The 28,000-nt window shown below is 42.2% G+C and overlaps 1 protein-coding gene and 1 pseudogene across 6 annotated transcripts in view; one reads left to right on the top strand and one right to left on the bottom strand.

The window, feature by feature from the left end:
• Positions 1-28,000, bottom strand: part of LOC127051264 (swi5-dependent recombination DNA repair protein 1 homolog) — a 365,584-nt pseudogene that overhangs the window by 117,977 nt on the left and 219,607 nt on the right.
• Positions 1-28,000, top strand: part of NRDE2 (NRDE-2, necessary for RNA interference, domain containing) — a 59,352-nt gene that overhangs the window by 30,405 nt on the left and 947 nt on the right. For 5 of the 6 annotated variants that reach the window (XM_050953208.1, XM_050953209.1, XM_050953211.1 and 2 more), the window contains 7 exons: positions 4,266-4,399; positions 8,487-8,610; positions 9,653-9,825; positions 15,963-16,346; positions 17,809-18,737; positions 20,689-20,827; positions 27,344-27,415. In XM_050953208.1, the coding sequence (XP_050809165.1) occupies positions 4,266-4,399; positions 8,487-8,610; positions 9,653-9,825; positions 15,963-16,346; positions 17,809-18,737; positions 20,689-20,827; positions 27,344-27,415 (1,955 nt within the window). Of the gene's footprint in view, positions 1-4,265; positions 4,400-8,486; positions 8,611-9,652; positions 9,826-15,962; positions 16,347-17,808; positions 18,738-20,688; positions 20,828-27,343; positions 27,416-28,000 lie in introns of those variants that run through there. The other variant, XM_050953210.1, reaches the window with a different exon arrangement.

The raw sequence follows: 28,000 nt of genomic DNA, 5'->3' as shown, positions 1-28,000 counted from the left end.
TAGAAGGGCACAGCGTGACAGTTCTCACAGACAACACCACCGCCATGTTCTATATAAACAAGCAGGGCGGAGCCTGTTCCTCTTCTTGTGCCAAGAGGCTCTTCTCCTATGGGACTTTTGTATAGTCCGCTCAGTGAACCTTGTAGCATCATACCTTCCGGGGAAGCAAAACGAGCTGGCGCAATGCCTCAGCCGGTTGTGCCAAATGCACGAATGGACAATGAGATCGGATATCTTGCATTCGATCTTCCAGAAGTGGAGATTTCCCCAAATGGACCTCTTTGCCACCAAGGACAACAGTCAATGCCAAAACCACAGTCTGGGCTCAGGTGCAGATGCCTTCATGATCCCTTGCAGCAGGAGTCTGATGTACACCTTTCCACCACTCCTGCTCATCCACAGAGTCCTCCTCAAGGTTTGCAGGGACAAAGCGGTGATGATTCTCATCGCACCAGCTTGGTCCCGCCAACGTCGGTTTACGACTTTGCTGGAACTGTCAGTGGCCACCCGATTGCCCTGCCCCTAGATCTCATCATGCAGGACCGCAGGCGCCTGCTCCACTCAAACCTGCTATCGCTACATCTAATGGCATGGAAACTCTGGTTGAATGCTATGGAGAGTCAGTGCTCCCTTCAGGTGCGACAAATTCTCCTCAGTAGTAGGAAGCCTTCCATTAGGGCAACATGCCTCGCTAAGTTAAAGAGGTTCTCCTGCTGGTGTGAACCAAAGCACATACAGCCTCTACAGGCCTCTTGTTCCAGTCATACTGGAATACCTACTGCACCTCAAACATCAAGGTCTCGCCCCCTTCTCAATTAGAGTACATCTGGCTGCAAGTTCAGCTTTCCATTTAGGGGAGTCTGGGCAAGTTTTCCAACCCCATGATAGCCCGGTGAGAGGGTGTTTCTTTACTCTCGCCCACTGGTCCCTCCCTGGAACTTTAACCTGGGTCCTGACTAAACTCATGAGACCACCCTTTTGAGCCCCTAGCCTCTTGCGCTTTCACTCACCTCTCCTGGAAGGTAGTGTCTTTGGTGGCCATTAGATCCGCAAGGAGGGTGTCAGAACTGAGGGTCCTCACTTCGGAGCCCCCTTATACGGTTTTTTATAAGGACAAGGTACAACTTAGGCCACACCCTAAATTCCTCCCTAAAGTAATTTGGCAATTTCATATGGGACAGGACATTTGTTTGCCAGTGTTCTTTCCCAAACCACACACGGACCCAAGTCACCATAGCCTGCATACTCTAGATGTTCATAGGGCCCTGGCGTGCTGTCTGGAGTGAACTAGACCTTTCCGCAAGTCAACGCAGTTGTTCGCTGCCACTGTGGAAGGAATGAAAGGGCTTCCGGTCTTGGCACAACGGATTTCATTGTGGATTGTATCTGTGCATGCTATGAGCTCGCCAAGGTGCCAGCCCTGGCGATCACGGCCCACTTGACTAGGGCTCAAGCGTCCTCGACAACTTTTCTGGCACAGGTTCCACTCCAGGAGATCTGTAGAGCAGCCACCTGGTCGTCGGTGTACACAGTCACAGCCCACTACGCAATCCATCAACAGGCCAGAGAGTACGCGGCAGTCGGCAGGGCTGTGCTTCACTCAATTGTTCCATGACGCCTACCCACCTCCTATGGTAAGCTTATGAGTCACCTAATGTGGTAATGGACGTGAACAATCACTCAAAGAAGGAAAAACGGTACCTACCTTTTTGTAACTGTTGTTCTTTGAGATGTGTTGTTCACATCCATTACGTTTCCCACCCTCCTGCCCCTCTGGCAGAGTCACCGGCAAGAAGGAACTGAGGGAGGGTCGGTCAGGTCGGCAGGGGTATATATGCACCAGCATGAGGTGCTGCTCTGGCGGGGGCTCCCCTGCCAGCCCGACGGGAGCCGCTAAGGGAAAAAGTTTCCAATGTCTGTGCACGTGGCACGCGCACACCTAATGTGTAATGGACATGAACAACACATCTTGAACAACAGTTACGAAAAGATAGGTAACCGTTTTTTCTATCGTTTAACAGCATGATTAATCACAAATAATTTTTGTAATCGGTTGATAGCCCTACTCCTAATTATTGGGGAAAGGATAATGGGAAGTCTGTTTTTTTTTGTCCTGAGAATCTCCTCTAAAGAAGTTGAATTCAAAACTCTGACAATATAGGGATAAAATGTATACTGTATTGATTTAAAGACTTAAAGTGCTGGATTACCAATTGGTTTAGAGTGCTTCTACATTGCTTGTTCATTTAAGCTGGGCTGGACAGAGCACTGGGAAATATACTATAGGAACAAATCCTGCATTGGCAGATAGATGTTGGACCACATGATAATAGCTTCTTACATCTACAATTTCTGACATTTTAACCACGTCCTACAGCCATCACAGTAAGGGATGTTTCTCTGAGTATGGATATCCTTATTGATCCTCATTTCTTAATCTGTAAATTCTTTTTCTTACCAAACACCTTTAAGCTATTTTCAATGTTTGCCACTTTATTTGGAGGAAAAAGTTTGCAAATACATTGTTAAATGGACAATAATCCGATTTTTTTTCCAAAGAAACAAACTTTTTCTTTGTTTATTGATATCCCTCTGGTTGAAATGAAAATAGACTCAATTTCACTTTTGTTTCTGGTCATTTTCACTTTCTGGTTCCCATGCACTAGCATGATGCTGTTATAGTTGGGTTGCAAACATTTTAGGATAATGGTTTTGACATCAGAATTAAAATAATACTAATGGAAACATTTCTGAGAGTTTCAGGTTTTGTGAATGCTTCTTTTAACCAAACCTAAATCTTGGGTTAAATTTGACCTGACAGTGTCCCTTTACTTAGTAGGAAAATTATCAAATTGTCAGTCATGATAAACGCATTTACAGGTGACATAATCCTGTTATAAAGATAGTGGGTACTAAAGATGTATGCCAGTCTCCTATCTTCAGCCTTTGATAAGTACGGATAAATGAACGGATTAAAAAATCTGGTGAATTATGCCATCTAGTGTTTAATCAAATGTATTGCTAGCTGCATGAAAATAAAAACAATGAGGAATCTGGTGGCACCTTAAAGACTAACAGATTTATTTGGGCATAAGCTTTCTTGGGTAAAAAAACTATTTCTTCAGATGCATGGAGTGAAAATTACAGATACATGGATAAATATATATTGGCACATGAAGAGAAGGGAGTTACCTTACAAGTGGAGAACCAATGTTGTAGGCCCATTTAGTCAGGGTGCATGTGGTCCACTCCCAATAATTGATGAGGAAGTGTCAATGCCATGTACATTGGCTAAACCTGACAGTCTCTACCTAAAAGTATGAATGGACACAAATCAGATATCAGGAATGGTAACATACAAAAGCCAGTAGGAGAACACTTCAGTCTCCCTGGACACTCAATAACACATTTAAAAGTAGCCATTCTTCAACAAAAAAACTTCAGAAACAGACTTCAAAGAGAAACTGCAGAGCTACAATTCATTTGCAAACTTAACACCATCAATTTGGGCTTGAATAGGAACTGGGAGTGGCTGGCTCACTACAAAAGCAATTTTCCCTCTCTTGATACTGGCACCTCCTCATCAATTATTGGGAGTGGACCACATCCACCTGGACTAAATTGGCGAGGACTCCCCACAGCGCGTTCTCCCCGCAGCAGCACCTGGGATGAGAGGGAGAGGTACCTCTCCCTTCTGCGGTGGCTCTAGGGCTGGGGGCCATAGGATAGGCGCCACTCTCCCAGCCCCTGCAGGTCCCGTTGGGGCTAGGTTCAGGGATGGACACCCCAGCTGTGACAGGTCCAGGCTGGGGCTGGGTTCTGAGAGGGGTGCCCCCAACAGGGCCGGGCCGCCCCCTGACAGGGCCAGGCTGCCCCGGCCATGGCAGATCCGGGCTGCTGCATAGTTGGGGCCGCCACGGCCGTGGCAGGTTGGAGGTGGGGCTAGGTTAGGGGCAGGGGAGGGGTGCCCCTCCCCCGGCTGCGGCAGGTCCCCGGGCAGGTTCCCTGAGCACTTGCACAGTGCTAAATAGGCTGCTGTGCAGCCGTGCAGCTTACAGGGAATGTAGGCCTTGACATAAATCTTGGACATGCCAGTAACAATTTTAATTATTTTTCGGAAGGTCTTTTTGTTGTTCCAACGTAATGAGTCTCCACAGCACTGGGTATTGGAGGAGATATGTCTCTTTATCTTTGTGTTGCTATCCAATATTGGGGAACTAAATATTACTTTAAAGTATTATGATTTTGTCCCCTTTGCTTTCCAGCTGTCTTTCTTCAGCAGTGCCATTTTCTTAGACAGGCGGGCCATTCTGAGAAAGCTGTGTCTTTGTTCCAAGCCCTGATTGACTTCACCTTCTTTAAACCTGACAGCGTAAAAGATCTGCCAACAAGAGGACAGGTAGCAATGTCTATTTAGAACTGTTTTTCACTCTGTCTCATTGCATGATCTGTTTACATTGGAACTGCACACTGACATAAAAATATTTGCTGATTTAAAGGTGTTAGTTAAAATTAAAAATTGATTCACTATTTATTTGGCACTTCTGCAGGGTGGACCCTGCATTCTCCCCTGGTTGGGAAAGGCAGCCATAGTGCTGTGAGCTTCTGGAACCTTCTGAAACGCATACCCAACAGGGAATGTGCACTCTTACGGCAATGAATATTGGTACCATTCACGCAAACATCATATCTCAGAACCAGCATCAGATCTTGTACCTAGATTTGCAGATGTTTCATCTGACAGCTTGGATGTTGGTTGGTTGAGCACTACTGACAGAGATTGTTCCCTTCAGGTTAAACAAACTCTCATACAAAGTAGGAAGTCCTCCACCAGGAAATGGAAAAATTGTCCTAAAAGTGGAAAAGATTTTGTACATGGGCAGCCAAAAAATTTTGGACCCTGTAAAGGCACCAGTACCAAAGATCTTAGATTATATACTAGTCCTGGAACAGGTGAATCCATGTACCAGCAGTATCTGCATGTTGCATACCACTACAGTCACACCAAATGATATTGAAGTTTCTCAAGAACTTCCTTCACATTTATCCTCGAGTTAGAGATCTGAAACCCTCATGGGACTTCAGTATCATCCTCGTTAAACTAATGGAGACCCCTTTTGTACCACTGTCAAAATGTTCCACAACTTACTATCAAGACTCTTTCCTTCTGGTGGCCATCACCCAAGCTCAGAGGGTCGGTGAGCTCTGAACTCTTATGGATGGATTGCCTTACACTTCCTTTATTAAAGACAAGGTGGTGTTGAGACCAAACCTCAAGTTCATCTCTAAGATTTTCTCTGACTTTCACCTGAACCAGTAAGAAACCTTGTCAATTTTTTCCTTAAAGCTGATCCCGATGCCAGGAGAGAAGAAACTGCATACCTTGGATGTATCCAGAGTTTTCCTGTGGTACCTTAATAGGATCAAGCCATTTTAGCTGTCTCCGTGCCTCTTTGTGGCTATTTGTGGACCATCCAAAGGCCAAGCCATCTCATCACAAGTGGATTGTGTAATGCATTTTTCACCTGCTATCAGCTGGCCGGTGAGGGTCCCCCTTTGAACATTAAGGCATACTAAACCAGAGCCCAGACTATATCTATCACCTGCTTCAGAAACATTCTGAGATTTGTGAGACTACACCCTGGAGTAACCCACCAATTTTTGTGAATCACTGTGCCCTTGACATGGGAGAGCAGTACTCCAGTCACAGTTTGATTCAGCCACTAGTCCACACTCTCGCCATCCACGGAAGGCACTGCTTGTCAGTTATTTACAGTGTGGTCCACACTGCCATTTGCTTGAAGGAGGAGGAGAATGGATACTTATCCTGCAGTAAATCTGTGCTTCTTTGATATGATGTCAGTCTGGGTCCTACAACCCACTCTGCATCCCTGGTTTTCGGAGTCCCCAGCTACCATGGGCTTCAACTTCTGAGGGAACTTAGGGAGAGCAGTTGCCATTTCACCCTTCATGGCCTCATATGGGAGCATGAGGAAGCATAGGGCACGTGAGGCACATGCACACCTCTGGCCGAGTCACAGTCTGTATGTGAGAGATGTCAGGGATATAAGTCCAATGGGGGCCTATCACAGCACTCTCTGTAAGGTCCCTTTATCTGCAGCCCTAGCTCTTATTGCAGCATCCTGGTTTGAAATGTCTCTTATCCCGTTCTGGGCTCCTTTGAATTGTTCCTGCTCTTCAAGCAGTCCTGGCTCTGATGTGGGGCCACATCCCCCAGGGCTCCCTTCCTGGAGAGTCTTCGCCTCTCTAGGCCTTTCTGGCCCCAACTCTTAGCTGGCCCACTAAGAGAGTTCAGTTCCCCTTCTAGGATGTTTCAAAAGTCCAGACCACTTTCCCAGTGGCTGGTAAGGGGGACCCGGGCCTGCCCTCAACTCTGCGTCCCAGCCCGGGAACGCTAAAGATAGCAACCATCTGCCACGTCCCTTTTAAATAAACTGTGTTGCAGCTACAGTTCCCTGGGCTGCTTCCCCGTGGCTCCAGCACATTCTTCACCTTTACCTCAGGGCCTTGTCCTGGTTGAGTCCTAGCAGCCCAGAACTCCTTCGTGTTCCCCCTGGCCTCTGCCAGCAGTGCTCTGTCTGGGTCCTGTAGCTCCCTCAGCCAGCCAGCCAGGCACACTATCCACACTCCACCAGCTCCATTAAGGAACTGATCTTACTCTGCCCCTGCAACTCCTCTTAGACTAGCTTGTTGGGCCCTGATTGGCTGCGTCCCACACAGCCACTCTAGGCTGGTTGGAGGACCTCTCTACTGCCCTTTACTGGGTCAGGGTGTAGCGCGGGCTGCAAGACCTCCAGCAGGGTGCCTCGGGACCTAGTCCACTCCATCACAGTAGAACTTTTTCATCTCTGCTCACTGTTTAACAAATGTATTGGCAGGTTGTATCAAGAACGTGCGCAAACTATTATTACAAATTGTATATCTATTTTAAGAAGAAGTGCACTCTCACAAAGTTAGTATATGCACTGTTAGGAGCTGTATAGAAATAGATTCACTGCCACCAAAAAGAAATCATGGTTTGGGAGGTTCAGAAAAAAGAAATCACTTTTGGTTCTATTTTAATAATAAAAATTAATTAATAAATAATTAATAAAAACCTAAACACGAGGCAGTTTTCCCAGGTGAAAAATTGTATTGCCCTTTTGCAATTTTCACACTGAAAAACTGTTTGGTTTGGGTGATGAAATGTCACTTAATCTTTCTCCTATTTGTTTGAAAATGTCATCAGTTTCCTCCATCTCTATTAACTAAATCATTTATGGCTTTCTGTGCCATGTAGTAAAGAAAAGCGACATCTATTGAGTTGTGAAATCATAAACTTAATTATTTTAAATTTATAAAATGCACGCAGTTGCACATCCCTGTGTATGTAATACAAAATTACGCAGTGAAGACCTAAAACAAAACAAACAGCTTACATACAACACTGTACATATTCATGTCCTGCTGTCAGACAAAAACCTGGGAAAGGATGGACTCTGCCTCATTTCTAAAGTTTTGTCTGTACTGGGGATTTTTTTATTTTATTTTTTTTTATTTCCCACCTTTGCTAACACCAATTTAGCTCATATGGTGTTAGCACCTTAGGAGCCCTAGTTTAGGCAGACTGCCGCTCATGTTTTAAGCACTGTCCTTTAATCATGCCAGCTGACATGGTTTATTAAAACACCAACGGCTTATTCGTACTTGGATTTGCAGCTTTACTAATACCAGTAGTGTGTTAGCAATGGTGGGAATTTTTTGTAAAATTTTTCCTAGTGTACATTAAGGTCTGACTGTCCATTCTGATACCTTGTTCAATTTCTTCTTCATCTTACCATGTCATATCTTGTAGAACATATTCAGGCTTCTCATCCTCTCTCTCTCTCTCTCTCTCTCTCTCTCTTTTTATATATATATATATATATATATATATATATATATATTTTTCTGCTTTAAGTATAGCTATATGGTGTTCTGCTGCCCATAACTATTTCTGTACTTACTGATTTGATACCACAATAAGAACGTTGAGTTGTGACGCAGAATTATATGAAATTAGATGCACTATTTCTGATCAGTTTTCAGCATCCCATTCAACAATGTACTGAAATAGCTCAGTGACCCATTTAGTATTTATTTCTAGAGCAGTTATCCCGACACAGATGTTTCACAGTTGCTTGTACGGCCAGAGGTGGATGATGAGCAGCTGCTGTCTTGCTTCCACTATTGACGTGGTTTCTAGGAGCCTCATTGCCCATGTTATATGCAGCAGCGAGCCTGCTCATCCGTGTTAAAAGTATACCGTCAAAACTTTTTTTTTAAAACTTACCTATATTTCTGTGTTACTTTCTTTCTACTGTGTGCTAATTTAGTTATTCCTTTTTTATTAGCAGTTCATCTGTGTCAAGCTATCACTAAGTCATTTTTAAATGTGGCTACAATGTTGAAAATGATATGTAGTATGTTTCTTGCCTCAACAATAGGTGGAGTTCTTTGAACCATTTTGGGATAGTGGAGAGCCTCGGTTTGGAGAAAAAGGAGCAAAAGGCTGGAAATCATGGATGCATCAACAAGAAAAGGGAGGCTGGATTATCATCAATAAACCTGGTAAAACTGTACCCTTTCATACATTTATTTTCGACAAGTTTTTTCTTTGCTTTCTCCTATTTATTAACTCATAAAGGCTTCTGGTTTTACTCATAGCCTGAGAACACTGAGAGTTACCATAAATATCTATGTCAAAAAGGAATTGAGTCACATGGGCTGAGGGAAATATACTGTATTTTTTTTCCATGTGCCTTTGCATGTTACAGGCTATTCCCAGACAAAAATCTTCACCAGGATAGAGGTAAAGTTGAAAATATATTGCCCTTTTAAAAAAAAAGAGAGAGCCTTATCAGTTACTACACTCAAATTAAGTCTGCCTTGGTGCACATATGAATTCCAACAGTTTGCTCTTCAGTCTTATACAATGTGTAAGGTTAAGATTTTGTCACAGTTATTTTTAGTAAAAGTCATAGACAGGTTGCAGGCAATAAACAAAAATTCACCGGAGCTGTGACCTGTGCAAGACTCTTACTGAAAAGAATGGGGTGGGGCAAGGGCTGCAAGGGGAAGGGGAAGGAATGACAGCTGGAGCCCTGGCTGAAGCCACGGGGCAGAAGCATACAGAAACCGCTTCAGCCACGGAGGGCAGGGAGGCAAACTACTTTGGACAGATGGACTTTGGACTCTCCTGCACTGATGGAAAGCTGTGGGGTGCACAGCCCCAGCCGCAGCTGCGTGGATGGGGACACAGCCCAGGCTCCTGTTGTAGCTGCGAGGGGCATGCACAGCCCTGACTCTGGCTGAAGCCACGGGTCGAGGGTGCACAGCCTCAGCTTCTGCTGCATTTGTGAGGGAGGAGCACAGCCCCAGCTCTAGCAAAGCTATGGGTCAGGGTTGTACATCCCTGGCTCCAGCTGAAGTTGCCGGTTGGGGGTGCACAGACCCAGCTCCATCCCCGCTGCTGCCAGCTGAAGCGAAGTCACGGAGGTCTGGTAAAATCACATAATCCATTACTTCCCTAACCCCTGTGACTAAATCATATCCTTAAATACGTGTAACATAACCTGCATCGCCCATCCCAGCCAGTTTGTTTATTTTGTAGATGAGGATGAAGAAGATATAGATGAAGATCAAGAAATAAAGGATAAAACTCTACCTAAATGGCAAATTTGGCTGGACATTGAATGTTCCCGTGAAACAAGGCATTGGCTGCCTTGGCGACCTGACAAAACTAAAAAGCAGACTGAAGAAGATTGTGAAGACCCAGAGAGACAGGTCATTGTGATATATAAGACGTGTGTGTGTGTGTGTGTGTGTGTGTGTGTGTGTGTGTGAGAGAGAGAGAGAGATTTCTTTACATTTAAGTTAATCTGTCAAGGACTCCATGCATGCATAATTGTTTTAAACAAAAAATAATAGTTTTGGAAGATCTTGGATATCTCTAGGGCAGTGGTTCTGAAAAAAAAATTTTTTTTTTTTTACTTGGGTGGGACTGAAAATTCACCAGTGGTTTCTTGCTGGGAGCCATGAAGTCCTCCCCAAAACCGACTGATGGGCTTGAGGTAAGGTTGTTCCAGAGAGTGAGGAGGTACTGGTTGGTGAGGGTAGGCTGATGGGGCTCATGAAGATCAGATATTGTGTTGTGGGGAGGGAAGTTCCCGGAAGGAAGTGGAAGACTAGTGGAACTAGGAAACGGCACGGGGGTTGAGGTGATGCGTTTCCCTCTTCTTGTTGTTTAGCTCCAGAACTGTGCTACTTCACAAAGCTGGAACTGTCTTTTTGGCACCAAAGCCTGCTGGACATGCTGTTTCACCTCCCCTGGAGCTGAGCACAGTGCAGGCATCGAGAAGGGAGGAGCTTCTGTGGGTTAGGGGTGGGGTAGACTGTCTCTGGGTCCTAGCTACTGCAAGATTTGGCTGAAATTTTTTTTAAATTGTTTTGCCCCTGCCCTCTTGTTGATTGTGCCCTACAGTTTGAAAAACTCTGCCCTAGGGATTGGTAGTGGGAGCCTTTGACCTGTAGGTCATTGTCTTTATATCCAACCTGTGTCAGTGGTAAGTGATAGTCCTGTGGTGGCATTTCTGAAGTGTGATGGTGTTCCCAGTCCAATCCTTTTGCAGATAAGTCCTTGTTCATAAAATCACGACCATGCTTGAACTGTCCCTACAGTTTTATAAATCAAGGCTTGAAAAATTTACCAGACATCAAATGATAATCTTTATAGTCAAGGTGTTGCCCTGGATTTGAGGGTTGTGTGTACCCCAGAATGTGATCAAGCTAATTGCAGCCATTTTATGTACATTCAGCCACCATGAATTAATGAAATAGAACACCACATAGTTAAGGGTTAATTTGTAGACTGGCTTTCAGAAGCAAGATCAAAACTACTGGCAGTTTTGCTAATCAGAATGCGAGGATGGGAGAGGAAAATAAACAGTTGAGACTGAAAACCTTGGTGGAAGGAAGACCTTGAGTCTGGATGCCTCTGATATTAGAAAGTTTATTGAAAGTTAGGAAAAGTGATGATCTAGTAGGGGTCATTGTGACCTATGTGTTTTATAGAAGTTAGTTAAAAAAAGTCTAGATAGTAGAGTGTACTTTGGAGCAGTCCTGTGAAGCCATTTTGAGAGAGGTTTTTCCTGACACCTTTTCTCCCCGTTGGGTGAGCAACTGGCAACTGCGAACCTGCTGTTAATTACGCAATACTGTTCCAGATATTAAGTAAATATCTGGGATGTGCTAAACCTATTGCTTACGTCTGTGTGTGCTTAAATCTAATAAACTGCAGTTTTAGATAGAGCACACTTACTTGCATTCATCTTATCACATGGAATTGCTGTGTTCCTATTGATTTATTACTGACACCGCCTGGAGTGAAATAGTGAAGATGCCCCTGCTGTGGGTTCTGAAAACTCTGGGTAACCAAGGAAGTTGCAAAAGACAAGGGGGTGAGGGGGAAGCACTTCTCATCAAGATCTAGAGGCCATACTCTGCTTATGAGCCCAGTACATTTGTCATTTCATGTGCTTGAAAGGAAGAAGGTGCTGAGACTTCTACCCCTGCTTAAAGGCTTCCACCTTTATAGTAACCTCTCGTTAGTAGGTGTCTTAAAAATTTTTAACGTTACTGCTGTAGATGCTGTAAGGGAAAATGAATTTCTTCATGTCAGGAGATTTTTGTCAGCAGTGTCTGAGATTCCATGCCTGCTCGCTACATGTCCTCTTGCTCTGATATGAGTGTATATAGGAAGGGGCAGATGCTCTGCCACTGCAGTTACTTTTCAACCACCTGTGGCTTGAGATGGAGCGTCATGGTGTCTGGTAGCCTGCTGACCCAGTTTGCTGACTTTTTTTTCTTTATTTCATCATTTTCTTGTTTAATTTAGTACAGCTTTGTGCTTTTGGGGGAGGGGGGGATGTCTTTGTGTCTCAGTATTCTTTTGCCTGTTCCACTCAGCCCCTCTCCTTCCATGGCCTTTCTTCATGGATTATGCCAAAGATTCTGGGCTTCAAACTTTGCCAGACCTGCCTCAGGTTCTTCCCTGTTAGCAAGGGGCATTCCAGTTGCCTTGAAGAAGTGCATGTCCCCTCCAAGTGTAGCATCTAGTCAGCAGCATATCCAGAAAGCTGAGGGAGAATTGATTGAAACTGCTTCTTATAGACTATTCCCTGAGACTTGCAGGGTCCGAATCCCCACTATTGTTCAACTGCTCAGAATGCTCCAGTGGCTGCCCAAGCCTCTGCTCGATAACCAAAGACCTGGAAGGGGAGTCTTCAGAGTCTTCAAGAACATCTGAAAAGAAGAGACCCCTTTTCCCTGAGAAAGATACCAAGAGAAGGGAGAGAGTCACCCTCTAACTAGGGAACAAGGAGACTTCAGGTCTCAGTATGGGTACCATTAAGGCTTTTCCCTTCTCCGGTACTGAATTCCCAGTACAATTTCATAATGCGTACTGAGAAGCCTTGTGCAGTACCAGTGTTGGTACCGGAATAGGAGCCTCCTAAACAAAAGGATTCCTCAAAGACTCGGGACTCAGTCATTGTCCTTGGTGTCACTGTGCTCAGGCCACGAGAAAGCGCACATGGACCATAGTTTGGTACCATTCCAGGTATCTCTCGACATGATGACTCCCGAAAAACAGTACTCGGATTCTCTAGTACCATCCAGGATCCTCTTTCATGAAGACCTTCGAATCCTGGAAGAGCCCAAATCACCTCTGCTGAGGGCTACTGAGAGGCATTTCCCACACGTATTGACATTACCATCTGGTGCTATATCAACGCACCCTTCTATGAAGGCTCGGCTGTCATTACTGATGCAGTTGCCAGTCCTTCCTTGCCTTTTGGTACCAAAATGACTCCCAGTACTGAAACTTGTTGCTCATCCACTGGACATGGGTAAGGACACTTTCTTGGACTCAGATATATTTGTCCAGAATTCCGCCACCTTCCCTTTCCAGCCTTCCTTGAAATGCACCCAGAGGACTCACCAAGAACACCGGCACCTGTGGATCCTCTGGAGACTTGGGAGAAGGGTTGGAAACTGGGGGGAACATGGGCCATTATAGCAGGGATAAAGGAGAGACAAGAGAGAACATGGTGGGAAAATCAGACCAGTATCTTACATGTCTATTTACTAATGTGAGAAGTATGGGGAATAAGAAGGAAGAACTGGAAAAACTAGTTAATAAACACAACTATGACATGGTGTTTATTAACTTGATGAGAATATTAGTATAGAAAGGTTCAGCTTGCTCAGGAAGGACAGGCAGGGAAAAAAGGGAAGATGTGTTGCCTTATATATAAAAAATGTGTGCACTTGGACTGAGGTTGAGATGAAAATAGGAGACAGACTTTTTGAAAGTTTCTGGGTAAAGATAAAAGGGGTAAAAACAAGGGTCATGTCGTGGTACGGATCTACTACAGACCACCTAACCAGGAAGGGAAGGTGAATGAGGCTTTTTTTATTCTTTTTTTTTTTTCCTTTTTTTAAAATAAACTTAACGAAATCATCCAAAGCACAGGATTTGGTGGTGATGGAGGACTTCAGCTACCCAAACATCTGTTAGGGGGAATATAACACAGCAAAGCACAGATTTCCAACAAGTTCTTGGAATGTATTGGAGACCATTTTTTATTCCAGAAGGTGGAGAAAGCCACTAGAGGAGAGGCTGTTCTAGATTTGATTTTGACAAATAGGGAAGAGCTGATTGAGAATTTGAAAGTGGAAGGCAGCTTGGATGAAAATGATCATGAAATGATACAGTTCATGATTCTAAGGAATGGTAGGAGGGAAGACAGCACAACAAAGACCATGTATTTCAAGAAGACAGACTTGAGCAAATTCAGGGAGTTGGTAGGTAAGATCCCTTGGGAAGCAAGTCTAAGGGAAAAACAGTTAGAGAAAGTTATCTCTTTGAAAAACTACCATTATTAAGGGCACAAGAGCAAACTATCCCACTACATAGGAAAGATAGGAAGTATGGGTTGTTCCACTACCTACTCTCCTTCCCCTCTGCTTTGGACTTTATGGTTGAAAAGGAACTGGAGTGGTGGTGGGTCCACCCTTGTACCCTTATACGAGAGCATGAGAATGTGTAGGGTGCAAGTGTGGACCCATGGACTGATGACAAAAATCTCTGATCAAGAGTGCATGGGCACATGCAAATCCTCACGTGGAGCACCCATAGGGACGAAACACCTTGAAGAACTCCAGTTACTGTACAGGTAAGTAATCTTTCTGTCTCTCTTCTCCTTTCCAGACATCCCTAACTGCTGTAAGAAGTGGAGAGTGTGTCCGTTACTCTGCCTCTCCCACAGCCTCTTTACCATTCTTCCAGTTGTGTTCTCATTCTTTGTGAATAGCTGAGTACCTGCCTCCGTCATGCATTGCTTTTTCAAGCAGCATGAAACTGATGTGATTTTTGGCAATTTTACTGTTGCCCAAAGGGTTCTAGATAGACAGTGAACTTGGGCATTGCCTTGTTAATATCATTCTTCTGCTCCTTGGTGTGCAGGTATGCAGAAACAAAGCACTAAGCAATAGTGGCCGGGGAGGCCCTTTGCCTGTCTAGGGAAGAAGGCATAGTAGCTCCATGAGTGCTGGAAGGAGTTTGCTCACTAGTAGCAATCATAATACCATACATATTTCTTTAAAGGGTGCAGCACTCACCTCCCTCAGCACTTGCCTCTGGGTACTAGCAACACTCCGTGTCCCCAGTCCCCTTGGTCATGTGCATATGTTGAGGAGTGTAGAGTTGCTATCATTGATAGTCAGCCCCTGTTCTTAAGGAGAGCTGCCTGGAGCCTTATGACTGCCTTTGGAGTTGTACCAGGCGAGGGAAGGAGCTTGAGCTATTTGTGCTCTCTGTTTCTCCCTCCCACGGCCTACCCCCAGTTCCACATACATCTCACCTCATTGCTTGCCATTGCATTTCTACAGAGGAACAGACACATAGATAGTAACTCAATCACTTACGTTTCAGGGAAGTTCAAGTGTCGGACTGGTTCTGTGTTATATTTGTATATCTGTCCTGTGGGCTCTTCTGTCTGACTTTAGGCAAGTCATTTGACCTCTTGGTTCCTTGATTTTTTTCCCTCATCTGTAAAATGGAAGTCTTGTGAGACTTAATCTTTATAAACGTTCTGAGATGCACTGCAGAGTGGTTAATAAAACCTGCATTTAGAAAAAAAGATTTCCTTATTAAATGAGCAAACTGAAAGCTACCTGAAAGCTGACCACTTATAAAATAAGCATCTGACATGAGAGCATGGGGAATAAACAAACAAACAAAAAGTAAATAATCACCCAGAGTAGTTATTTTATATAGGATACTATATTCTTACACTTAGATTGTAAGCTCTTTGGGGCAGTGACAGTCTTATGTTTGTTCAGTGACTAACACAATGGGGTCTTGGGCTTTATGCACTACTGTGATACTTATAATAAATTTATAATTTTATTATAGAGCCAGGAGACATAAGTAAAACTGAAACCTGTGCAAATAGAGAGAGGAAAGTTAGATTTGTAGGCAAAGAAAATATAGTTAGAATAAGTGATCAGACATTAGCATCAAGGTAAAGACAAGTAAAACAATATAAGGAATAATTTTTAAACTAGTCCTTTTGGACCCCTGTATATAAGTTTCTTGAAGAGGTCATTGGAGATCCTGCACTCCTTTCACTAATCCAGACCTGTGGAAGTCTATTATCTGCAGATTGGGCCTGCAGCCTTCTCTGGAAGGGGACTATTATTCATCTAATTTGCTTTGTTTTTCTTAATTTGAATCAAGTTCCATCACCATTTTATATTCATTTTTGAAAATCTTCATTTAACTCAGAAAGCTGCTTGAAAAATTATAGACTTATTTGGTTGAATTATGATTAAATTAACTATTTTATTCCTTTTTCTAGGTATTGTTTGATGATCTTGGGCCATCTTTAATCAGACTTTCTAGTCCAGATCTTCAGTTTCAGCTGCTATACTCATTTCTGCAATTCGTGGGAGTCCCATGTGGGCGTAGTCTGTTTCCTTCAAATCTCTATATCGCTATGGATGAGAACAATATCTTTGACACTGAGCAGTCTGAGAGGCCGCTGACTTCTTTTGACTCACTGCTTTCTGGAGTCAATAGTATTGGCCATATGGACACAATGACCAGAGGGAGACAGCACATAGGACACTGTAAGGAAGGAGAGGAGTTCATACAGAATGTCTTTCATTTAATATTGCCGTTGTTTTCAGGAAAGGAAAAGGCAAACCTTTCTGTCTGTTGGCTACAATATGAAATCTCAAAGGTAATTAAGTATTTGTGCACTGTCTCTCAATGTGGCTTATAGTTTTATTATGTACATTTTTATACCATTAAAATAAGCAACATTATGGTAAAGTGAAGGTTGAGCACTCAAAGGTCAGGAAAAGCTATAGTTAAGGTGGTGTACTCAGCTTTAACTCTGTTCACTTATGCATATATTTCACAGTAGTCTATAATTACACAATAACTAGTTTGTTGAAAAATGGTATAATTTTTCCACATTCTTAGATCATTACATTGTCTATTACTGTGTCTTACTTTGTGTGTGCTAGAGAGAGTCCATAAGCAATGGTTATACAAAATGCACAGTTAATGAGGCAAGAGCTCCTATGAAATCTAATCTACCAAGGCATTTTGTATGATACTTAGCTGAGTGCCTGAATGATATGGTACCTGAGTACTTAACAGGGAAACTCAATACTCAGTTTTTACATTGTTGAAAAAATAGTATAGTATCATTTGGAAAGTAGAATGTGATCATGTAATTCAGTTGTAATTCTACTAGCTGTGATTGTGTGTGACTGTATAGAGCAGTGTTTTCTCAACCGTTTCAGGTTGGTGACCCCTTATTCAAAGTTTAAAAAAAAATTTTTTTTCACAAACCCCTTTAAATTTATTGTAAGAGTTAAAAAATGTATCAGTAAGAATGAGGAACCTATATAAATTGGGTATATTTTTGAGAGGTTGACAAAGAATACTGGAGCAGAGGACAGTGAGAGTTTCTTTGCTTTAAATTGTAATAACATTTTCAGCACTTTGCAAAGTCTCCCCAAATTGCCTGTCATGAAATACTAGTATGGATGGAATACATGTGAAGGTAGCTTGATAGGGAGTGGTATTCACCTGCAGTAAACACATCTGACACTTGGCAAAGGATTCAGTCTTTTTTAGGCCTACAAAGGGGTTTTTAGCCTCTGGTGTACCTTCACCTGTGAAGGTACTAGTGCAGATCCTTAGTTGTAGGTAGGATGCATTGGTACATCTGATTGCAGTTTTAAACCATAGTAAAGCACATTGGCAAGTAATGGGTTTACACTCACACTCCGAGTCTACAATAGAGGCTTGCAGCAGTGTAGCAGCACTGGTGATTGAAAATCCTGGTGTGGAGAAGGCCTCAGTTTCTCTTTGCTGATTCTCTGTTCCATTCAACCACTCCCTGCAGTATATGTGACATATGACATGAGCTGGCTGGTGGCCCAGCATGAGGAGGGAAATAGATTAATTTTTTTGGCATAAGAGCGAAGCTAAGGTGGTGAGGGCATTTTTTTCCCCTTGTCCTCCCAGTGGTTGTGCCTGTGGGAAATGCTGTTGACTCAGTAATCTTTAATGGGCTAGTGATGCTGAAGAACACAGACATAGAATAATGAACCCAAATACAACTGCGGGTTGGGGGTTTTTTTTGGTTTTTCTTCCTCCAAAGTTTGTTCTGTCAATTTTCCATGCAGGTTGTTCAGTGTCTCCAAGCAAAAAACAAGAAGAAACTGAAGTCACAGGGAAAGAAAAGCAAAAAACTAGCCAAGAATCTCCTTAAGGCATCTGAAAACCGAAACAACCTTTCCCTCTGGAAACTGTATGCCTACTTGGAATGGTTACTTGGCAACACTGAAGATGCTAGAAAAGTGTTTGATACAGCTCTTTGCTTGGCAGGCACTGAAGGAATGAGAAATACCCAACTCTGTAATCTGAGCCTGCTTTATGCTTCACTAGAAGTGGAGCTACTAAAGAATTTGGAGGAAACTGTTATGTCACGTGCTTTACATATATTGACCAAACTGGCTGAAAGTGGACCATATGTACCTTATACTGGGCAAGTGCTATCTGTGAATATCTTGAAAGCTCGGAAGGCATATGAGCATGCATTGCAAGATTATTTAAGTGAAAGTCCAATCTCTAATTGGGATCAAGCCAGCAGTTCTAGCCAACTAGTTAATTTAGTTGGTTGTTATGCACTTTTCCAGTATTTGACTGTTGGAATTGATGCTGCTGTGTTAATATGTAGACATATTTCTGAAAAGCTTAAAGGTTCTGCTTCACAGAAGTTTGAAAGCATTGGAGAAAATCTTGGCATTCATAATTTCCCCACTGCTCTTGAAGCTGTCACACTCATGCACACAAATTTACTCAGATACCATATGAAAGTTAGCATTTACCCTTTAAATCCACTGCGAGAGGCACTAACGGAAGCTTTGAAGCTGTATCCTAGCAACCAGTCTCTTTGGAGGTCATATATCCAGATCCAAAGCAAATCTCACAATGCTAGCAAAGCACGAAGATTTTTTGATAGTGTCACAAGGTCTACTAAGTCCCTAGAGCCGTGGCTGTTTGCAATCCAAGCAGAGGAGATGAGAAAGAAGCTTGTCGAGAATGTTCAGAGGTAATAGAACTCCAGACAATAATACTGTCCGCTTCGCTCTTCATCTGTAGCTGTCAAATCACTTTACCAAGGAGGGTGGGTACTGTCATTATCTTCACTTTACAGATGAGGAAACTGAGGTTTGGAGAGGGTATTTGTTCAAGATCTCACAGTGAAACAGTGGCAGAATCATGAATAAAATGTAAATGTCCTGACTCTTGTCCCATATTCTTTCTGCTTTATCACACTGTCCTCAAACATTTCTCAAACCGCAGAAGTGACACTCTTGTTCTTGTTCTTCAGTATAATGAAGTCATAAATTGTAATAGTTTGTGATAAAATGTAAAGGAAGACAGCATGTTGAAATTTAGAACTTGCTGCTGTTTGCAGTCTGAGTACTGTATTTTGACTGTTCTAACGAGAAGTCTCTTTAAATCAGCAGATCACTAATTATCATAAATATCAGATTAATCTTTGCTCATTGGTGGAAATTTGAGAATAGCCCATGCCTTCTTCCTTCAGACATTAAGAGGACAGGGGCAATCCTCAGGTCTTTGATAGTGAACAAAGAATTGTCTAGTATGCTAGCTGGACTGTTTTAATAAATGAAAAGCCCACAATGCTCATTTTACATCATCTGAACGCATTAAGTGATTTAATTTGTATCACTGCAGCACAGAGAGAGATCAAGAAGACCTGATGCTGTAATGGAGAAGAGATCAAAATATTACAAGCTTTTAAGAAATGGATGATTGCAGCTCTGTGCTGTTGGTGTTTGCCTTTGGTCAGATTACTTTCCCTGCAGTATTTCATTCTTTCCTGGATGAAGTCATCTTTAACCCAGACACCTTTGTGAAGACTGTATTATCCATTTGTATAAATTCCTATTACAGGACAAAGATACAAATGATTAATTAATTATGCATAAAATGTGTTGAATGCCCCCACTACTGAGGAATAAGAGGAATTCAGTAAATAAAAATCTCTGCTCTTTTTAAAGATTCTTTTTAGCCTCTGCAAACTCTAGTTGCTCTTTCAGGTTTGCTAAAGATGTATTTCGGGAAATTTCTAGAGAACAGAGAAGGAGCTAGCAAAATTGAAGGTCATTAACTTTTTTTTATAGGCTAGTTATAGTTTATGTGCTGAATGCACCCCCCCCCCCCCCCCGCCTTGTTCGTTAAACGCAAACTTATTCTTAATTTGTTTTTGTTTGGACTTTTTAATTCACCCCCCAGTCTCCATTGTGATTCATTATGGGAACTTGCAACTACAGTGATTGAGCCTGACTACAGTATTCTTAAATGGTGTCAAAAATATTTAATGTCGGATCACTGATGTTTTTGTGCTGTTCTCAGCATTTTGTGTTAATTACACTATTTTTATTAGTTATTTAAACTATTGTTATTCATTCTTCAGTATGTTTCTGAATGCAGAACAGAATGTGCAGAACACATTAGACAATTTAAATGTTGCGTAATCTTGAGAGCATATGTTGATTTTTTTTAAAGTGTTACAATTGTTGATGTTGCTAAAAGCCTTGTTTTAATTACTTGTAACATGTAGGCTAAAATGTCTGAAGAATAGTAATATGTCATGCTGGGTAAAAACTAGAATCCATAAGTGCCCTCAGGTTACATTGAATTAGGATATTATAACCTAGAAAAAATGATCATTTTTCTCAACTTTGAGTTTAGAGTAATAATTACTTTGATATGCCAGATGCCCTTTCCACAAAGAAAAATAAATACCTTTTTTTTTTATTGATTTATATATTAAAATGCCAGTTGGACGAGCATATATTCCAAATCAGTTTAATCTGAGAGCACTAAATGTTAACAGAGAAAGCAGCATGAAGTTCCTAATACATTTGTGAAATTTTCTATGGAATGGAAGCAGTGAAATTACTCTCGCCTTCTTGTATAAGGACACAGTTGTTTACCTCATGTATATATTGTTTGCTTTTCTGTTTCAGAGTAGATGTTGGAGAAATATATTCAACAATTCCTGAAACTGGGTTAACAAATCGGATCAAAGCTTTATTTGAACATGCAATTCAGAGTGAAAACGGTGCCCATTGTCCATTGCTGTGGAGAATGTATTTGAACTTTCTGGTGAGATTAGAACAGTGTTTGGGCTTAATTTTATTATATTTATCATATTTGGAATTTCTGACTAACAGTGGGCACTCTATGGTATGGATGGGTTGAAAGATGCTTACGTTTATCATTTTGAAGTTTGGTGCACATGTTAGTCATATCTGTTCCTACAGAAGGGAATATTTGAGGAAATGCGGTTCGGTCATTTAGACCAGGGATTCTCAGCGTTTTTCTCACTGAGACTCCCCCCCAACATGCTATAAAAACTCCACTGCCACCTGTGTCACAACTGTTTGTTCTGCACGTAAAAGCTGGGGCCTGTAGCAAGCAGGGCAATTGCCCAGGCCCTCGCAAAGCTCAGTTGCTCAGGCTTTTATATGCAGAAAAAACGTTGTTTTCTGCAGCTTTGGTGTTTTTCAACTTCAGCCTCAGGCAGTGGGAAAGTGGGGCTCCGGGCTTCAACTCCAGGCAGCGGGGCTTGGGACTCTGGCCCCTGTGGGGTAGTGGGTCTTGACAGACCCCCTGAGACCTGTTTGCAGCCCCCCAGTTGAGAACTGCTGATTTAAACTGTGTTGGTTTAGTGAAGAATTATAATGTGCTTGTAACATAGTTTTAGCAAGCGAGAGATACTAAGTATTATTACTGTTTGCTTATGGCAGTGGCCACAATGTGGTAGGCAGTTTTCAGACATTCAGGAATGGACTGTCTCTGTTATGGAGCTTGCAGTTTAAAGATAGGTGGACAGAAGTTAAGGAAAGGGGGAAGAACAAATAGGAAAATTATAGAAGTCAACTCAGTTTATTTTAGATAGCACTGCAGATAAAGATCTTTAAGATCTTGAAGATTTAAGATGTAACTGCTTTACTAGCTATATGCGATAATTATGGTTATGTCTCCATTGGATTTTGTTTTTGTTAGTAAAGTCAAAATGGAAATATCTGCTGAGGTGGCCATAGTGGGCTGGGCACTTCTTTATAAAAAGTTTCATCCCGTTTTTTTTATTTTGAAAGTGATCTGATCTCTTAGCCCCTCTTGTATCATTTCTCTAAATCAGGGTTTCTCAAACTCGGGTCCACGAGGGTCTTCCAGGGGGTCTGCTATCATGTCCAGGGCCACCGGCCACGCTGATCAATTCCTCCCTCTCCTTTCCAGTGCCTCATGCACACCAGAGAACAGCTGTTCAGAGGTGTTCAGGAGGCACTGGGAGGGTGAGGGAGTAGCGGGGAGGGGGGCACACTCATGGGAGGGGGCGGGAAGAGGGGCAGGGGTGGAACAGGGATGGGAAGAGGTGAGGCTGGGTTTGGGCCTTGGGGGGAAGGATGGATTGGGGGCGGGGCCAGAGGCTGAGCAGGGAGCTTGGGGGTCCGTAAAAAATTTTAAAATCAAAATGGGGGTCCACAGGTTGCTAAAGTTTGAGAACCACTGCTCTAAATGTTCCATTCCCCAACTTTTTGGATCAAGCTTTTCAGAAAAGGAAGATAAAGGGGGACTCTTTTATTCTGAACTTAACCCACAGGTAAGCTGGACTGGTTTTCAGCTAAGCATTTGTCAGTGTTCAGTGAGGCCCTGAGCCTTGGCATGAGCTGGTACCTGGTCTGCCAGTGTCACATCCCCTACGCTAAACAAAAATTGGTTTGACATTTGTACCATGTGTGTCTGAATGATAAAAATGGTACCTATGATAAAATGTGATCCTTACATTTTCACTTGTGGAAGAGTTATTGGTGTCAGATGAGAATAAGACGCAATAATAATTCTTCGCCTAACATCGATGGCACATAAAAGCTTCTTGAGGGGTAAAACCAATTATTCAGTAATGTTCACCTCTGCAGATATTACCACTTAAAAGTAAATGTTATGTCTGTCCAATGTCACCAGAAAGTCCTGTAGATCTTATCAGATCTTGAGATGTGTTTAGTTCATTCTTAAGTATTTTTGACAAGGTATTTCTCTATCTTTAACAGAATCAGTAATTCAGTTGGATTTTGAGTCAGTATTCCCCTTCCCCTAAAATCCCATTTATTCTTTAAGAAAGAATTAGAGACAGAATGATATTGAGAGCTGTTTGAAGAACAACAGGAGATGTACATTTTAGTGCTCAGTTGTGACAACTAAATGAAGTGTGTTGCTATTTAGCATTCATAAATCTCACCATGCAGTATAAAAGGTTTAGTGACCCAACGTAACCCAATTGGTGTCTACAAATAATATTTCATCTATGTGAAATAGAAACCGTACACTTCAGCATGAAACCTGTTGATCTTAATATAATCATTAATGTAGTGAGACCGAGTGAAAATGTTAAATTACTTACAGTTGAAAAATCTCTTGCTCCTTGAAGACCCCAAGGAGCTTTGTAAGTGGTTGGTGTAGGAAGGCACGGTTTAGATCTAGACTTGCCACAGAGTTTCCTTTACATAAAGTTATTTTCAAACCTGGTCAATTCAAAATATTCCCTTTGCAAGAAACTATTAAAATCTTTACATATAAATGATGACCGAATAATGAGACTAGCCAACCAATGCACTCAAAACTGTTTTAAAGCTCTGTGCTGCTGGTGTGTTCTGTATTTGCCCCATCAGATATCCAAGCTGGCATTTCTAGGAAGAGGATTTACCTTCCTTTAGCTAGGTGCTGTCACAGTTTGTGATGAGCAACCCTGTCTTGGCCACTCATCAGACTGCTGTGAGGGGATTCAGCTGCTGGATCCTGTTTGTTCAGACTCTGGAGGTTTAAAACAGAGCCCAGGTATAGTGAACAGGGACAGTCTTACAGCCTCTGAGCATGCCCTCAGGGTGCAGATCTTCTGTCATCCCCACTGAGATCACACAGCCCACTGCCCCGTCATTGGAACCGGTGCTTAACTCTCAATCTCCCCTTGTAGTTTGAACCTACCCTCTCCCAGAATGCCACTCAGAAGTGTGAGCCTTCTGGTTTACTGCTTCAAGGGGGCCTGGCGGTAGGTGTAACTGTTAAATGCACAGACCTTGTACAGAATTCTAAAGCACTCTTTACTAACGCACAAGAAATACAGAGTACAGATCATATAGAAAACAACAAACAACCCGAACATAATGCTCACTTTAGTTATCCTTCCTTTGGGAGTTCTTGGGAACTCATCTGTGTTCAGATAGGAAAGGCTTCCCCTACCTACTCAGGCTCCTGCAGCAACTTCTCAAATCTTATTCTGGTGGTGATTGTTGAAATTGCATTTACATAGACATTCCAGTGTACGTGACTTAACCATTTAATAACTGAGGGAAGGGCATTGAGCAAGTCCATGAGGAAACCAGGCAGCCCTTGCCGATGGATGCAGCCTGCAAGTATATGATCTACATCATCTTGGCCACAGTGCCAATGGGGGGAGTCATGAAGGCCCTATTTGTAGTCACTAGAAGTATATCTTATCACTCAATCTGAAGCAATTGAGCTTTGCCCCCAGATGGTGTGGAAAGTCAAAACCCGGGGACTGGACTGTTGGATCTGTCATGAGATAGGCACTAGCTATGCTGGAAGCTTGTCCTTGCCACCTAGTATTCTGCCTGCAGGTGACATCGAGGTTCCTTAAAAAGAATTGTCCAAATTGGGTGCCTTGAATTAAAATGGTAGATTGGTGGATTAGAGACCTCTGTAAACAGTGATAGACCCAGATTCTGTAAGGTGACTTATCAACTGATGTCAGAAGGGGCAGGACCAGCAACCAGGCCAGGTTATTATATATATAGTTTAATTCAGCTGCATGTCCACTAGTCCTATGTGAGAGGGGCTGAGCCACATTGGGGAACGATATTCTGCTACAGAATAGCACAAGGAAGGCCCAGAACTTCGCATTGGCTCCCTAGTTTGAACCAGATAGCTGGCTGATCAGGACATTTCTTGTCTCTATTTGCAGTGAGGTCTTGGTAAGGTGTTCCTTGCATGTCCAGGTGTGGCCCAGTGTGACGTCTAGATACATAGACATTAGGTCGTTGTCCATTCAGGAAGATGTTGAGCTGTTCGTTGGCCTTGTGTGGTTTAGATGCAAACAGCTGGAAACGGTCTTTGACACTTACTTTGAGTCTCCATTTTTTACAGTAGTGGGCCAACTTTCTCATATCTGCATGGAAGACTTTGTCTAGGTGATTGAAATCCTGGTCCTGCACTGCCAGACAGATGTCTGCATAGATAAAAGGCCTGGCTGTGGCGTAGGGAAGGTCATTTGTGAAGAGGCTGAAAAGTATCAGTGCTAGAACTGAGCCCTGAGGTATACCATTGTTTTGGCGACCTTTTAGCAGCAGTTCCACACCTCTGACAGCCTGTCACGGTAGGACCAATGACACTTTGTACCTTAAGCCCCTATGCCAGATTGCGCTATATGCAGCAGCAAGGTCTAGGAATACTGCACCTGTCTTCTGCCTGGTCTGGAAGCCATTCTTGATGTAGGCAGCAAGTGCCAGCACTTGACCACAAGTAATTGTGGTTTGGTCTGAAACCTGCTTAATCTACACTCGGGATAAGGGGTGGGAGCAATTCTCTGAAGGATAAGCCTTTCAAGTAATTTGAACACAAATCTTAACAAAGAGATCAGGTTGTGGTAATATGCTGCAGTTCGATTGTCTTTCTCAGGTTTTGGCAAGACTATTTATTATGTTTGGTCCTGTGCAAGCTCTTAAGCTTTTTATTCTTCTAGATGACTCTTACATCCAATTCTAGATGTCTCTTCTAGATGACTCTTGATAGCAAAACGGCTACTCAGTGTTTTCTAGTTTTTCCCTGGCTCTTCAGGAATTCAGATGAGATATTACCAAGCCCTTAGCTTCATGTGTTTTCAGTGTTTTGATCGCCCTTTCTGTTTAATCTGTGGCAAATGGCTGAAGTCTTCAGTTCTAGATATACACTGTTCCTAGTGCCATCATTATTTCTTCATCTCTCCTTCAAATGTTTTGTCCTTATCTGCCTTTGCAACATTTATCAGGTGGGTAGCAGTGTTGTTTGGAGAGACTGGGCACTATGCTGGAGGTAGCTGAGCAGCACCAAGTTTTCTGATTAATGCCCTGGCTTTGTGGCTGGATCTTGAGGTGTTTAGTTCCGTGTTAACTTGCTCTCATCTCTCCTAGAAATATTCAAGCTGTCTCAAGATGTGTGGTGATGTCTGGATCACGACTTTCTTCATACTGATTGAGGAGTTTTGCATGCTCCTTATCTAGATAGAGAATGTAGGACATTATAACAACTTCTTGGAATTGAGGTGATGAAAGCTTTATAAATGGCTCTTGTAAACAGCATATAAGATTCTTCAGCAAAGATGATGTGTGATGAAACTGCGCCAATTTGCTCTCCTCCAGTTCCGGCAAGGTGTTTTTGTTGGCGCTTAGAGTAGGTGTGGATACTTGGTGAAAGTGGCTAAAGATCTCAAATCACTCAACTCCTGCCCTTTTAATCGCTGTTTAGTCTCTGTCAGGTGACCTCAAATCCTTACGAGGTGACTTTGTTGCCAGGTGCACTCCTCAGACTCCCACCCAGAAGTGGTTTGTCAATCTGTTATCAGTTATATTTGTATTTGAATAGAGGACAATCCCGAGTTAAGGAACCTTTATTGTCAGCCCTGTATCACTCCCCTTGGGATTTTTGTCCATTATGGAGGCAAAAGTAGAACAGAGGAAACATCTACCCTCAGATATTCAAAATCGAGTTTGCAGTCTGCTAAAGAGAGAGAGCTCATAATCTTATACAGAATTTATAAATTTAGCCAAATTTATCACAGATGCAAAGTTAATTTTTGCAAACAAAAGGGTCTACATTTTCAAGAAGACCTCAACCCTTTCTCCTGCTCTTTGTGTGAAACTATGGGCATTATCATTCCTACACACATTTTTTGTGGGCTTATCGCTTTTGTAAGCAGATGATAGAATTTGCCCGTGTAACCCCTTTATAAAATGCAAATATTGTTGTGCATGTAAATATTATTACTTGCATACAAATAGCAGTATACTAACATTGTATGGACAAATGGAGGGCATTTCTTAGCAAATTTAGAATTGAGGAAACTCTGGAAATGGAACAATTAGATATTCTAGTTTTTTAAGGAGAGAGAAAAGTTAAGATGGCACAGTATTTCAAGATTAACAGGAAAAGATAGTATAGCTCAGTTGCTAATGTACGTGCCTTGGAGCCTTGGTCTTCCATGCTAGGAGTTGTGTTCTTGTTTAATGCTAACCTTTGACTGTGATATTAGAGGAGTGCTGTCCTGCAAGTGAAAAATCAAACAGGTTCCTTCTGTCATTCTTTGATGTGTTTCTGTTTCACTCCACCACTTGTGAGTTACGAAGAGCCAACTTCTAACTCATAAAGGCATTGCTCATATCATAGTCCATTAATATAATATACCATATTACATATATACCTATTATACAATCTGTTCATAAAGGACTCCTTACCAGGGAAACTCTGTCTGAACTTTTGCATGGTAGTGTCTCTGCTTCTAAGAAGACACAAAATATCACTTCAGCAGCCACAATTTATTTGAAATATGGATTTTTTTCCCCCTCATAGTTTTCTCTAGGAAATAAAGAAAGGAGCAAAGGACTGTTTTATAAAGCCCTTCAGAACTGTCCCTGGGCAAAGGTAAGTGTTTTGTTTTTTAAATTTAAATTTGTCATCAAGAAATGAAGATTTTTATATTTTAGAAATAAATTTGAAAAGTTTAGGATGTAATTAGCCATGAGACATATGTGGAAAAAGAATGAAAACTGAGGGAACTCTTACTGTCAAAAGATGCTAAGGATTGACTCCAAATGAGAGGTGAATTTGTAGGGCAAACAATAAATAAATAAAGTGGCCAGTGGAGTTTTCAGTTTCATAAGCTGAGGAATCGTATTGTATAAAGCATGAAGACGATCCCCCTCCCTGGAGAGATGGTGTTTTGAGAACCATGTTTAATTCTGAGCACTTCAATAGCAGAAATATGTAGGAGACAAATTAGAAGGAATTCAGAGAATAGCAGAAAATCAATAAATTGGCAAGCACCTGTGACTCTCATTGAAATTGAAAGGAGCTTCAAGAACTTCAGCACATTTCAGACCTTACATTTGGTTGCTGAAGAAAAGAAATATAGTTTTAGAAACAGAAGAGACCTAGTCATTTATAGTCCATACCCCTGACTACAGGATTGCCACCCTATCTTGATTCTTTCTTCTATGTATGCTGAAA

Source organism: Gopherus flavomarginatus, chromosome 5 (assembly GCF_025201925.1).
Source record: "Gopherus flavomarginatus isolate rGopFla2 chromosome 5, rGopFla2.mat.asm, whole genome shotgun sequence".
Lineage (NCBI taxonomy): Eukaryota > Metazoa > Chordata > Testudines > Testudinidae > Gopherus > Gopherus flavomarginatus.
The sequence above is the reverse complement of the archived record's forward strand: the minus strand, read 5'-3'. Positions and strand labels throughout refer to the sequence as shown.